At 42.9% G+C, this 15,074-nt stretch overlaps 1 protein-coding gene across 1 annotated transcript in view; it reads left to right on the top strand.

Moving 5' to 3' along the window:
- Nucleotides 1-11,598, top strand: part of LOC307264630 (ubiquitin-conjugating enzyme E2 E2-like) — an 81,358-nt gene extending 69,760 nt beyond the window's left edge. The window contains exons 5-6 of the mRNA XM_080046075.1: nucleotides 4,283-4,430; nucleotides 10,859-11,598. Coding sequence (XP_079902201.1) covers nucleotides 4,283-4,430; nucleotides 10,859-10,956 — 246 coding nt within the window. The 3' untranslated portion in view covers nucleotides 10,957-11,598. The remainder of the gene's footprint in view (nucleotides 1-4,282; nucleotides 4,431-10,858) is intronic.
- Nucleotides 11,599-15,074: the final 3,476 nt, after the last annotated feature.

The raw sequence follows: 15,074 nt of genomic DNA, 5'->3' as shown, positions 1-15,074 counted from the left end.
TAGTTAGCCCGTACCATGCCGAAGCACCGCCGTCTACTATGCTGGTGCTCATACAAGGGGATCCATATACGGTGCTGAAGCTCACCTCTTCCAACTGGGCTTCCACTGGTCAAAGCAGCCATACATCAGCTGTCAGGCTTGCTTGGGTACGGTATGGATTGCCTAGTCTGAGTGTGCCTTAAAACGTCATCTGCTGTGGATTTGATGTCTTCTTTGATTGGACATTTCTTGCTGAACAAAAAAAACAAAACAATACATTTTCAACTAATTCAAAATGATTGTGGATTTATTTGTTTTCCTCTGGCAGTTATTCTGCAGCCCTGGTGCCAAACATGACACCCTGTGAGAAACACTGTTCTCCTCATTCCTTCCCCGACCATCTTAAAGGGCCTTCCTTTCCTGAGGGAGAAGCAGGGCTCCAGTCTCCACTCTTGGCCTCCCCGCTGCCTTGTTTTGGCAGCCTGGCTGTGAGCCGTGCCATCCAGCCGCTCACCGGCTCACTGCCGCTGATGGGACAGCTGCAGCTGCTGCTCACTACACACTGGCCCCCTCACTGGTAGGAGGGGACAGCCAGTTAGAGCTCACACTGATACTCTTAGATAGAGGTGGAGGGTGGCAAGAGGACAGCGCTTTAGCATTTGTTCATTTTGGTCCAACATTAGCCCTGTTCCACGACCTGTTCAGCCCAATGACGGGGCTGAGAGATGAGGCTCCTCTAGCTAACATTATCCCTCTCTATCAAACCCCTCATTTACTCCCTGGCTTTGAACTGAATTCCTTTGCATACTGTATCATCCTACTGTGTATTCTCATTCTGTAACTTGTGAAATAGGCTAGTTTAACGTGCTGTGAAGAGACGTAAAGTCAAAATTATAATTACAGATGACCAGCCACTCAGTGCTTTCCCTTAAGCTAAGCCCTTTTTATCCTGTCTCATTAAAGATATGTCACAATGACTGCCCTGTCGTGAAACGCTGAATCATTTTCCATTGCTTTCTCATTCCACTTGCCCCCAAATTGACTATTAAATGTTGGCTTAGGAAATGAACAGCAATGAGGTAATGATAGAGGGACACGCTCCATCACAGCTAAGCCTTCAGACCCATAAAGACGCTCTAGTAATGGCTTGAATGACCCCAGGATTACAGACACTGTGAAATGACAGACATTTTGTTTTCTGTGTGTTTACATGGTCATTACAAGCAGCCCCATTCAAATGACACATTTGATTCACTGACACATTTTTATATGGTAAATAGACTTGACTTATATAGCGCTCTTTAGCCAATTTAGCCACATTCACCCGTTCATACACCGATGGCAGTAGCTGCCATGCAAGGCGCCCTCTGAACCATCGGGAGCAATTAGGGGTTCAGTGTCTTGCCCAGGGACACTTGGACATGTGGCGGGGAGACGGGGGATCGAACCTCCGACCCTGCACTCCAGAGGACGACCTCCCTACCCACTGCGCCACTGCTGCCCATTTTGATATGTTTACAGCCCAGACATCACTCTCACCAAGTTATCTCCAGTGGTGACAGCTCTGATAAAGCAGCTGACCAGCACCAATCAGCAGACAGACACTCGCTGCTCAACATAGTGGAGATTTCACAGTTGGTAGAGGACCACAAACTGAACTAAAAGAGAGTGAATGTTGCACTTGTGTTCATTAATTAGCCAGAATCTCCAATGTTGATACACGCCTGCTGGATTAGAATGGTTCTGATTGGAGATCAGATCCTTTATCAGCAATTGAAGGGATGGATAATGAATGTTTTCCCCCAAGACCTTAGGATCGCCTATTAAGGCACCTTTATCTCACTTACTATCATAAGATTTTACTTTTTTAAATCTTTATCATTTGCATGCACTCCACTGCATGCATTTAGAGATGTTTATAGTGTTAACAAGTAGTTTGACCAGTGAGTTCAAGCCTTAATTGACCACCCAGTTGGCCTACCATGTCTCTATCCATGACCGACAACCCAATCTCCTTTTTTCATCTGCTCAATAAACCTTTGCTTTGTGCTCCTTATCAGTGTATAGTTGTTTACCTATAATGCTTTGAATTGTGATATGACATTTAGCCTATAATGCAGTGACGTAACTCCTCCCACCCCCTTTGCTTTATTGGATCATCTATCATTGATATGAATCTGAAAGTAGAGCCCATTACCCAACCCCTTTGCTGGATGTGTACCAAGGCAGTGGTTTGCCTCAAACCATTAGCTAGAACAACTAGCATGACTGCAGACGCCAAAACATCACAAGAAAGAAAGCTTTTCATTTAGGACGTTCTCTTCTAGTTCTTCCCTTGACTATATCGTCCTACTTGAGATGAAATATATTGCAAACTAATGGCTGGATTGGGCCATAACATTTTACCGAATATGTTCATACAGAGGTATTAAAGTGATGTCTGTGTAAGCTGCGTTTACTCATACATGAATGAGCCCATCAGAATGAGAGCTGTTGGGACACCGAGTGAGGATACAGAGGTTGTGTTTACAGGCAGCTGAATCCATAATGCATAGGGGATGTAGGATTAGAGCCATAGCTTTGTGTTAGGCAGGAGGCACTAGCATCATAATCTATTAGCATCAGCCATGATAGGATTAGAGGCTGTTAATGAGAACACACGGCCCCGGCCAGCCATCTCTATTCATGGCTGCCAGCAGTAGCATTAGCATTATCATGACGCCAGCTAGCACATCTAAGCCGAGGTTTAGGAACAGAAGAGAAGCCAGTCGGACACCAGAGCTGTCTTCTACCAATCACTGGTTAGTCACCTTGTCCCTGGACCCACACACAAACACACACACACACACACACACACACACACACACACACACACGCACACGCACGCACGCACACACACACACACACACACACACACACACACGCACACACACTACTCCTCACATCTCCTGAAAGGCCTTCATGTTGAGGTTAGCTATTGCTGATGCCAGCGTGGAGAGTGAGTGAAGGAGGGGCTGGGAGATGTCCAGGGAGTAACGGACTCTTAATGAGAGGAGAAGAGAGGGAGGAATCAAAGCAGGGCGGGCTGCAGCCTCACAGCTAGCAGAGCAGAGAGAGATGGAGCCTAGCCTGGCCAACAGCCCACAGGTCAAAGGTCCACTCCTTAATGGTGGTGTGCTGGGGTTAGGCTCTGCTGAGATCTGAAGGGCTGTCTTCACTTCACTGTTGACTAAAGCACATCCACAGGGTCAACTTATGAAGGGTATTGAGTTGTGCATTGTATTGAGCAGTACTGTAAAATAGCCTTCAGGTATGCAGATATTTATTATTGCATTAATATTGGAACACGTCCATTACAGGTCTGTTTTAGGCTGGGAATGGGCATGACTTTATTTTCATAGCTGATGGTTAAACCTCTAAAACCAATCTCGTCAACAATCATTTTAAAGTTTAGTGATGATTTTGTTTGTTGACGGATAATCAATTCATTATTATAAATGTATTTTCCGTCAACAAACCAAAGGAACTGTTGCAGGGATATAAGCAACTTTGGAAATCCACTAAGAAGCCCTTCTAGGCTGCTCATTGAAAGGGTTAAACATAGTAGTGGCTCCTAAGTTATTATTGACCAGTTCTGGACTGTCTGGATGTATTGCCTAATAAAGCTTGTTTTTTATCAATCAGATTCTGGACGTACAAATCATTGAGATGTAATGTAAAAGTTAGTTTGTAAAATAAGTATGGAAGACAAAAAAGTGACACTGGCCCTGTGTTCCGAATCACATACTTACTACACTACATACTAAAGTACAGAAGAGTGTTAGGGCCACAGGAGATAAAAATAATCAGATAAGAAAGCTTGTGTTCCCATTATGTCAAGAATAAAGACCAATACTCCAAAATACTATAGGAATTAGTGGGGCATTTATGTATTTTCAGCATACTACAATTGAAGTGTGTGCATTGGGACACACTTCCTAAATCTTTTTCGGGCATACTAAGTATTAGGGAAGTAAGCTCTTGAAATTGGTGTCTGCTGTTCTGTCTTGTCTGTTTCTGGCTTTTTATTTTGGCTGTTCTAAACTCCTATGTGAAGATCCTATAAGTATTCCACTCAATATACAGTATATATATTTTTTTCAATGTTGCCTGTAAGTGACTTAAAAAACATGGTCGTCCTCTAGAAGCCCCATATTGATCTAACTGTGTGACTGTGTGTGTGTGTGTGTGTGTGTGTGTGTGTGTGTGTGTGTGTGTGTGTGTGTGTGACTGTGTGTGTGTGTGTGTGTGTGTGTGTGTGCAGGTGACGTTCCGTACCAGGATTTACCACTGTAACATCAACAGCCAGGGAGTCATCTGTCTGGACATCCTGAAGGACAACTGGAGTCCTGCCCTCACCATCTCCAAGGTGCTGCTGTCCATCTGCTCCCTGCTCACTGACTGCAACCCTGGTGAGAGAGAGAGACACACACACACACACACACACACACACACACACACACACACACACACACACATAGTCATAGTCTCTTGGTCAAATCTCCCTCCAGTTGTAGCTGTGCAGATAGAAGTGTGTCTCTGTGAGGCTCTTTGTAGCAGCAGTCTGGTAGGACTAGGGGTGTGAACGTTTACAAAAATGTCTAACCGTGTACAAGACCGAATTTTTTTCGTGTACACGGTTAACCGTGACGTCATTGTCCTTGTGCGCACACACACACATACGCGTTTGTTCGCCTGTAAACACACAGTTGACATGAACTACGCTCGTTTACAGACCTGTTATAATAATAGTAACTTTAATCTTTAGGTTATCTTTCATCACTCGCCCGTGGCTGTGACTCGAGCCCGAGCACGGCGACTCCCCGTGTGTGTGTGTGCGCCGATACACACACTCACACACGCGCCGAGGGACAGACAGATTCGGCAGACTAGCTTTTATCCTCCCCAATTAGTTTATTAGTGATGTAAAATCAAGAAATGCGGGTCTCTAGAACATATTTAAAAACTTTGAAAAAAAAAAGTAAAATCTGAAAAAAATGAAGTAAAAAAGGGTTTTGGTTTATTGATTTTTCCTAAAGGGTTCTGATGTACTAAACGCTTACACAGCCCTAGGTAGGATACACAAACACTGAAGCCTTTTCAAACCGGATCTGTAGCATCGCTCGCTTGGTCTGTCTGTTTAGCAGGGCCTTCTGGGATTTCAGAAAAAGGCTGTATTCAAACATGAATAATGTAAAGGATTGTTGGAGAAAGAGGCAATAGTGCTTGTGAGATATGGTCTCTTTGCTCAATACATCTTCATATCTGTTTTTCAAAGGATATAGTTCATGTAGAATTCTGGCTGCTTATTTTAATACAGCCTTTGCTTGGCAGCAAGAAGATTAACTTAACAACATCACTAAACGCTCCTGTGTGCGTTGTGTTGTGACTGGTCTATTTACCAAGCCATGTTATTTTTGGCACATTGTGTTATTTTAGAAGCAAATAGCCTACATGGCGGTAGGAGAGCACAGATGGGCTGTCAGTATAGGCTCAACAATACGCTGATGATTAGACGGAGCAGAAGAGAGGTTGCTTTGACGATCCAGAACCGTATGGATTGTAACTACAGTATATCATGCAATAACTGATGTTATAAAACCTTAGATATTGACATCCAGATTGTGTTGGTCTAACATGACAGCCTTGGCCATATCACAGCAATGTTGCTTTGTCAGAGATGAAACATTCTTTTAAAAATGTAGGTAATGAAGTTCATTCTTGTCTTCAATTGAGTTCCACAGTTAAGGTCTGGGTCTGCTTCAAACCAAGCAGATGGTACAGTGTGTCACCATAGAGTCTATAATAATAATAATGGACTGGATTTATATAGCACTTTTCTCGCACTCAAAGCATTTTTACAGGTACCCAGCTATCATTCATTCACTCAGTCATACCGGTGGTGGTAAGCCACGTTAGTAGCCACAGCTGCCCTGGGGCAGACTGACGGAAGCGTGGCTGCCATTCAGCGCCTACGGCCCCTCCGACCACCACCTCAAACATACAGCAGTCATACACATTCACACCAGGCAAGGTGGGTGAAGTGTCTTGCCCAAGGACACAACAACCATGAGGGTGGGAATCGAACCGCCAACCCTCTGATAATTGGCCGACCCGCTCTACACGTGTCGCCCCATGCCACAATGTGTCTAAAGGGAAATGAGTGGTTGACTTTGGGACAGCCTCATGTTGTGTATGTGTGGAGTTGCATACTTAACATCATTGATGTTGTTGTGTGCAGAATAAGGAAGGAAAGAGAGAGCCTATGGGAATTGAAAGTCCTCCATCTTTCCACACCTGGCCTGTGACTGCACAAGGTCTTGTTTTTAAACACTGTTGAACACAGCCCCTTCTCCCATTCCGCCTTTGACAAAAGCTTCCAGGCTGTTTTAAGTATACAGAGGCCCCTGTTCTCTCAATGAACTGTTCCTCCTGTGTGTTTAGGGCAGTTGTGTGCATAAAAACATTTCCATATCATTTGCGTTGATCTCTTGCGATGCTGCGTGGTAAACAGAGAGCCTGGCTTGGTTACTGCCGCTCCATTCATTGCAGTTGAATCAATATTTAACCAGGACAAGGCTGACTGAACACAGCCCTGTAAACAGCTGACACCCTCCAAGGTGAAGACCTCAACATGTTAAAGCTAATTAGATCCATAAGGGTTAGGGTTAGGTTCACCAGCAAAGCAGAGAGGCAGGAGGAGCGGGGGATTCTTTTATGGACCAGTTCAACCAGTTTTTACCAGCTGACAATGCGGCTGATGTCTGTTGGTCTTAAGTGTATAAATATATAAAATGTCTGTGATACGGCCAAAGCTGTCATGTTAGACCAACACAATCTGGATGTCAATATTTAAGGCTTTATAATATCAGTTAATGTATGATATAGTTACAATCCATACAGTATACACACACACACACACACACACACACACACACACACACACACACACACACACAGCAAGAAAGCAGAGCTGGTCAAAGAGGTGTCTGATGTCACAGAAGTTTGGTCCAGAGTGAAAGAAGAAAGGAATGGAGAAGGGACTTAAAGCTAGACACTACAGGTCAACAGGGTAAAACATATTGAACTTCTACATATCATCATGAAACTTTGGCTTAAATAAAAACATTTATTTTCTTCTATTAAAACATGTTTAGAAATGTTTGAATCAATATCTAAGTAGTACTTATGCGTACATTTGGGTCTCTATAAAAAACTCAAATCTTAATTTCAGATAAAGCCAGAGTTCAAATCTTCATTTTATTTTTACAAAGTACAGCCTTTTTTATTTTATAAACCAAAACATTCTATGCACAGGTCTTAGAAATACATTTATGAAGAACAAAATGTCTCATAGATCAGACAATGAACAACATATGAACAAATTATTTTGTAATAACCTTCAGAATAGTGCTCAGAATGATTATGGAAAGTTGAGCTGATGCAAGCACTTTAGAAAGTGAGATTTTTGTTTCAGATTATTGGAGAAAAAAAAACTGACGTTGAGATAATGTCCGTTAAAGATGGTTGTATAGGAGAAATATACAGACGCAAACAGACAAGGTTCAGTCAAATAAACACCTGAATGCACATTTTGGACCTTTTTGATTCATACTAGTTTAAAAAGAAGACATGTTTTTCGCAGCAAAATAGACAAAAATCGCCTGCCGTCTCTCGCCTTAAAAGGACAGAAGAATGGCAGGGCGATTTGAGCTGTGAATAGTGGGGGATGAGATGGAAGGAGCAGGGGGTGATCGTGATGATAGTGTTAGACCTCTGATGATAGCTCGGGGCCCTTCCAAGGGGATTGCTCTTTGATAAAGCTAGCAGTGCACATTCTCCCTCCGTTTGGCCAACAATGAGAAAAGCTTTTCCTCTCTCCTCCTGGAAGGTTTTTAGATGTCTGTGATATGAAATGAGCCCATTCCTTTAAAGTATGCTATAAAAGAGGGCTTGATGGACACTCATTGATGGTCCCCGCCAAGAGAAAAAAAAAACCCTGTCTCCCCTCTTTCCTGTGTTACTATTCTAGTCTTTCTGCCTCTTGCCTCATCCAAATCACTTCTCACCACTTGTTTGAGTCTTTTAAACCCCAGCCTGGAAGAAATGTTAGGCCCCTGGATCTGAAATAGCCTCAAAATATCTTCCTTCCGTGGGTGCACCGGTGGCGTAGTGGATAGAGCGCGTACCATATTGGCTCTGGCCTTAGTTGCAGTGGTCGTGGGTTCAAATCCGACCCGTGGACCTGTACTGCAGGTACCACGGGTCTCTCTCTCTCTCTCTCTCTCTCTCTCTCTCTGTCTCCCCATTTCAACTCTGTACTGTCTAATAAAGCTTGAAAATGCCAAAAAATTATCTTTAAAAAAAAAGATATCTTCCTCCCGGACGCCTTCATTCAGGAGGTTTTCTTCTCCCTCATTGGCACGTAGCTCATTACAGCGTAGAAAGAGGATAGAATGACAGTTAATCAAGCCTCCCACGGCAGCGCTTCCCTGCTGTCATGCCCTGGTGAACCCTGTATAATGTCCCACACAAGCACAGCTCTACCTGGGGGTTGACAACCAGACAAGGGCCTGGAGAAATGGTACATTTTTGAACAAAGCCAGAGGGGATCTGTCTGCTGCTGACTAGGCTACATGGTTGATATTGGGCCAGACTTTTGATAATATAGGCGTCTCTCTGTAGCTTGAGGGGAGTCAGTTTGTCAAACATGTTATAACACTGGCCTCACACACACACTGCCTTAAAGGAAGACTTTACTATTTGGATATCAGAGTGTGTGAGATGTGTGATATCCTGTGTGCCTTCTGTACCACATGTGATGTGGATGGAAAAGGCAGTTGACTTGTGGAGTGACGGGCTTTGATCCAGAGGTGTTCATGTGCGTTTATAGCATAGCTGATGCTTCTGTCAGAATACCAAAAGCAGTCAATAGAGGAACATCTTAGTGCACAGATTGGTCAAGCAAAAATATAAGCATGCCATTATTGATGTAGTGATTTAGGAGCCTCAATCATTCTTAAGCTTTCACTTACCAACCAGCCAAACAGCACCTCTGTCTTTGGCCCAAGCTGTCATTGAAGAAGTCAGATGCTTCCAGCTACAATGCTGGGATTTGTAAGGAATCCATTCATCCAGAAATATGGGCATGAGCCTGTAAAACAACTCCCACCATCATTGAAGCCAAGGCAGGGATTAGTGCGGAGGAGGGCTGTTTGTGCTGCTTGCTCAGCCAAGCTCATCACACTCACTGCTCCGTCAGCAGCAAGCCCTGGGCCCGCAGGAGACGCAATGGCCCAGTCCAAGCCCTGTGTGTGTGTGTGTGTGTGTGTGTGTGTGTGCACGCGCGTGCGTGTCTGTGCGTGTCTCCGTCACATCAGCACAATCAACGTAGCAGCCAGTGGGCTTCCTAATGGCAGCTGTTTGACTGATCAGACGTATCAACACACAGCCCAGCAGCACGCTATGATCATCACCTCTGATTTACTGCAGCGGTGCACGCTTTACTGCGCCCTCCATAAAGGTGTCGGCCCGTGCTGTACGTCACCAGATACAGGGTTTCAGTCCAGACCACAGGAATGATAGCACTCCCTTTATTAGACGTATGGCTCTTGCTGTGGTTTTCACCGCTTGTAGTAAAATCCCCCATGCATGCCGACGAGCCCAGTGGCTGGCTGCAGCTTTCTACACCGTTTATTTGTTTTAGACTTAGATACACTGCATCAGGTAATTGGATGTCAAACAGCAGCAGTGTGCCTGTTTGTGTTTACATGCTGTATGTAACACCCTGATAAATAAAATATCACTCGCACAGATGTGGCTTTCTTTAGAAGGCTGTTCCCAATAGCACATTTTCCCCCACAGGAGATGTGTTAGTGGAGAGGTGTGAGACATTTCTGTTCTAATGTGCACATCACTAGGATCTTTACAAGTATTTACATCACTTTGCCTGTGGATGTTGTTGGTCCCCAGTGGAGGAAGTGTAATGTTGTGGGTGAACTTCATAACCTGTCCTCTATTGCCAACAAAAGGAATATTCCAATTGAACTGGTAGATTACCATGAATCACTGAGCACATTCTATGGAGAGGAGCAATGTGTCTGCAGCTCAGGTTGGAGCCAGTACAGGTGGATAATGTACATTATTTAAAGTGTTAACATATGAACCATTAAAGTAGTGTCATACACCAGAGCCACAGACCTGCTGTTGGGACTGCCACTACTGCAATATAATGGAAAGAAACAAACTGAACAATACAAAGAGGAAAGGACCCTAAACGTGCCCGTAACAGTAGCTACAGCTGACTATCTTATCCATTAATAGATTCTTCTTAGGTTCAAAATTGTAATTTGGTTTTCTACTAGAAACCCAAATAACACGGACTGGCGAGGCCTTGAACTCTGTTTTGACTCTCCCTCCCATTAACTGTTCACAACATAACTACCTCGCTCAATTTGTACTTTATATTTCTGTCATATTTGACACTTTTGACACTTTTAAGAGTCAGTTTTAAACATACACTGTACATACTTAATATATATTGTAACCTTTGTCCTTTGTAATACTGCTGCTCCATGTGCCTTCAATTGCCCCCCCTGGGGACAAATAAAGGCAATTTTTTTGAATTTGTATTAGAATGTTTCTAATGGGAGAGACATCTGACTGGGGGTTTTAAACACAGGTTTTCAGAAAGGTGCAGGTGGAGACAAAGAGAGTGTGTTGTTCTTGTCACACTAGGGATGCATGTTGTATAATAGGTGACCTTTTAAACAGAAGGTTTGATAGTGTTCTCAGTTTGCTTGTTGAGTGTCACTGAGTTCCTCCCTCTTGTGTTTGACAGCCGACCCTCTGGTTGGAAGCATCGCCACACAGTACCTGACCAACAGAGCGGAGCACGACAGGATAGCCAAACAGTGGACCAAGCGCTACGCCACATAGACCAGCTCCTCTGCTCCACGATCCAAAACCCCTAAACACACACACACACACACACACCTCCCCTCCTCTCCTCCGGAACCTATGGAAGCACACCCGCTCCTGTCACCCACCCTGACCCACCCAACCCCACCCCAGAGAAATGAACTGTTATTTGTTCCATGCTGACTTGAAAAAAGCTTCTTTTTTATACAGAGTCTATTGGGATTGTATTTTCCAATACACTGAATGTTGATATGGTCATGAAAAGCTTTAATACTGTTGTTGTTCTTGTCCATGTTGTTCTTATTGTTGTTGCATTGTTTATAACATTGTTGCCACCCTTCGTCTTCTTCTCTCTCTCTCAACGTCTGAGTGTATTATTCCCGTTTCATGTGATGGCTTCATGTAAATAAGGATCATATACCGAGTGAGTGCATTTAGTTCTTTCTTTTTCTTCTAGTGCGTTCACAGCTCAATATTAGTGCATGGCATCAGGATATGTGTTCACACTGCAGACATGTTAGTCATGGTATTATTTTTTGGCATGGAGTGAGACCCCATCACCATGTATGACAATAGTGCTAGTTTGCTGTACATATAATGCCTTGTGAGAATACATACTCATCCAATACTCAAAATAAACACTGGCTGTAATGTGACAGAGCCTGCTTCAGTGTCTTTCCTTTTGTGTGTGTGTTTGTGTGTGTGTGTGTCTGTGTGTGAACTTGTAAATGCGGCTTTGTGAGGACTCGAGCTTTAAACTGTCGGAGTGAGCATATTTTTGGAAAGTGAGGACATTTTGCCTGGGCCTCACTTCTTCAAAGGGCTGTTTGAGGGTTATCACTAGGGTAAGGCATTTAGTTGTGATGGCTAAGGTTAGGGTAAGGGGCTAGGGAAGTGGCGTCGCTAGGCTGTTTTATTCGGGGCTAAAGCCCCGGATCTAATTTGATTAGCCCCAAATCTAATTTTTTTGAATAAATAAATCGAATTTCCGACGGTCCTTGAACGCCCCTCATTTACAGCACCAGAACAGACTAGAGCAACAAGTGCGTAAGTACACTTCAGCAGCCAGCCAGTCTCTCAGTGTTTACAACAGGTGAGTAGTGAGCACAAGCCCTAGATTTCACAATGTCTTTATTATATGTCAGTAATTCAAATGTCTGTAAACGTTTTGAAAACCTTACTTATGGTAAATGTACTTGTACTTTGTCTGCGGCTAGAATGCTCTAGCTAGCTAACGTTAGTGACTGTATTAGTGTGATGTACCAGAGGCATTAAGCCTGCTACTATATCTATTTTTTTCGTCTGTAGTCTACATGACCGCTTTGTACATGAAAGTTTATGACAATAATATGAAGATATGATATGAAATTAAAAGAACAATACATGATTCTCATGTCAACAGGGAATGAGACCGGCTGCAAAAGTGTACTGACTCATTTATGTTTGTTAACAGAGAATTATAACGTTATCTGCTGTAGAGTCCCAACCCCCTGGGACCTGCAACAATTGTTTATTTGGGTTAAAAAAAAGCATAAAAAAAACTGCTGCGCGTGCGCGCGCATCAACGTGGCCGTCCTGGGCTAAGCCCCGGATCTTTCAAAAACCTAGAAACGCCCCTGGGCTAGGGAATGCATTATGTCAATGGCGGTCCTTTGATATAAAGGGGACATATTATGAAAAACCAAACATTGCCGGTGTTTGGGCACACTGTTTAGGTTATTGTGGTCCCTACCAGCACACACAAGCTTCAAAAAGACAAATATGTCAGTTTCTTCTGGGATACTTATTTCGAAAAAGGGGGGATTTGAAGGTCTGTTCCAAAATACACCGACTGATGATGAAATTGGTCGGTTTTCATTAACATAAATACTCCCATGGGAAAGCTCACCAGAACTCGACAGTTGATTGGCAAATCAAGACGCCCCGTTGGTAACCACACACAGCTGAGCCTCCACTCGCTCATGCAACAACAGAGGAGAAGCAAGCTGCAGTGTTTGCTCATCCTCAAGCTACCATCACACCCCAGCCTCGAAGCAGCTTTATGCTAACGTTTAGATCTGTGAGTCTGTCCGTGACAGCCCCTGTGTGAAAAACCGACGGTGAAACTGTATGGTGTGTTGGAAACTGAAGAGTATTTGTTTGTTGTTGACAGTGTGTATGCAAGCAGTCGTGGTACATGCAGCAGTAGGCCTATTACATCTCCAGTGTCATGTACAATATAATAGACAGGAATACTGTAAGTTGCCTCTGCTGCTGTTTGTTTCCTGTCCATTATATTTCAAAAAGCACACAGTATCACTCAGAACTTGTTTCTTCTTGAGCAAGGGCTATACTGAACTTATTAGTGGCCCATCTTATTTAATAAAGGAAGAAAAATATATTTCATTAGTTTGTAGCTTTGCCATAACTACAGATGTTTGATATGTCAGCTAGACTACATGATGTTTTACAGCTATCTGGGTGACCTGACAGAGCGTTGACCCACAAGGACCTTCACACTATCTGTTCCATCAGAGGAGGATGTGTTCACTGGGTGGGACAGGTGGTCTCCTTCAGGGCCCAACAACAACAACCGAACAGTTGCATACAAGTTATGGCTTTGCTTCTGTTTGAATTATGTACACTTTATATTTCCATTTCACTGGCTATGAATAAACTGCTTTATTTTTAAGTATGGTTTTGGTCTTTTTAAAATGTAATGATACTGTTTTATAAGAAATCTTCAGAGAGATAAAGGGTTGAATTAAAAAACGTATAAGTCAATGCATGAAGATCGGTCAGAAAACTAGTCCAACATCCTGACTATGAAAATGTGAGTTTCAAGTAATCCTTTACTACACGAAGCAAACAGTGACAGTTAGCAACACAATACATGTTTTAACAGTAAAACTTTATTATAAATGAGTGATCACAATACAAATGATACATTACCTACTAGATATTGAAAGGGTGTCAGATAATTTGCAGCTCTGACTGTAATTTTTTCTATACTTTTTTTTTTACAAAAGATAATGCCTTTCCAGTGAATCTTGACATGATACATTCCTTTCCTGCCTCGTTACTGTACATGTTTACATGTTACCTCAGCATGGCTTCACAACCAAAGCGTTTTCACTCCACTGGGTGGTAGATCATTCCCCAGTTTAACCTGTAGAGACATACATAAAACGTTGTATGTTACAAGTTAGGAGGTTTTTGCATAAATACTTAGCTCATATTCTGTTACTGACTGTGACATATTTAAACTGTATTTACCTGAGGATAATGTCAGGGAAACCAGAAATCTTGATGCCATTTTCACAGTTTTCAGCTCAGACTCCTGTCTGAACAGGTTCAGTTGTACATCTTTTAGTTTAGAACTGGTTAGTTTGCTGATATTTGAGATAGAAATGAAGCTAAACATGTTTACATTGGTCTCCTTGCTGCATTGGCCAAAAGTAAACAAAACTGACAGCTGGGCGTGTGCCATGCCCATGTAGGTAGGTATAGAGTAAATGAGCAGGGCGGTGCATGCACGCCCATGTAGATCTGACCAGGCAGAGCAGACTAGGATTTTTGCGAAGGGGGGTAAGATGTCAAAACCAACATTTTGAGATGGAGAGCAGAAAAGGCGATGAAGAAATGGGCAATGGGCTAATGGGTTTTTTGAACAATAAACCATGAAAACCTTTTCTAGTAGACCTTGGAAATACACCTTTAAGACCGAGATTTGGCATAATATGTCCCCTTAAGTACAAGGGTGTGTGTGTGTGTGTGTGTGTGTGTGTGTGTGTGTGTGTGTGTGTGTGTGTGTGTGTGTGTGTGTGTGTGTGTTCAGGCTTGTCTGTGACCACATCCTGTTAGAAATGAGTGTTGACAGGCTCACCACAGAGAGTAGAGTGATTAGATGGCAAAAGGTTACTTGTGACTTCTTACTCAAAAAGGGATGTTATTGTCGCCTGAAATTCATTTTCTGTTATTAGGACACACATTATTTATTAAACCTTATGTAAGTCATTGTTTTTGAATAGATATGATCATTTGGCAATATCTAACTAATTATGCTACATTTGCATCTCTTTAAAAAATTTAAAAATCGATTTTGGATAAAGCCAGAGTGAAAATCTTTTTTTTCAGCATATTAGAGTCCAAAGTTT

Source organism: Ammodytes marinus, assembly GCF_949987685.1.
Source record: "Ammodytes marinus genome assembly, chromosome: 17".
Lineage (NCBI taxonomy): Eukaryota > Metazoa > Chordata > Actinopteri > Uranoscopiformes > Ammodytidae > Ammodytes > Ammodytes marinus.
Note: the sequence above shows the minus strand (reverse complement) of the source record. Positions and strands in the feature narration are given on the sequence as shown.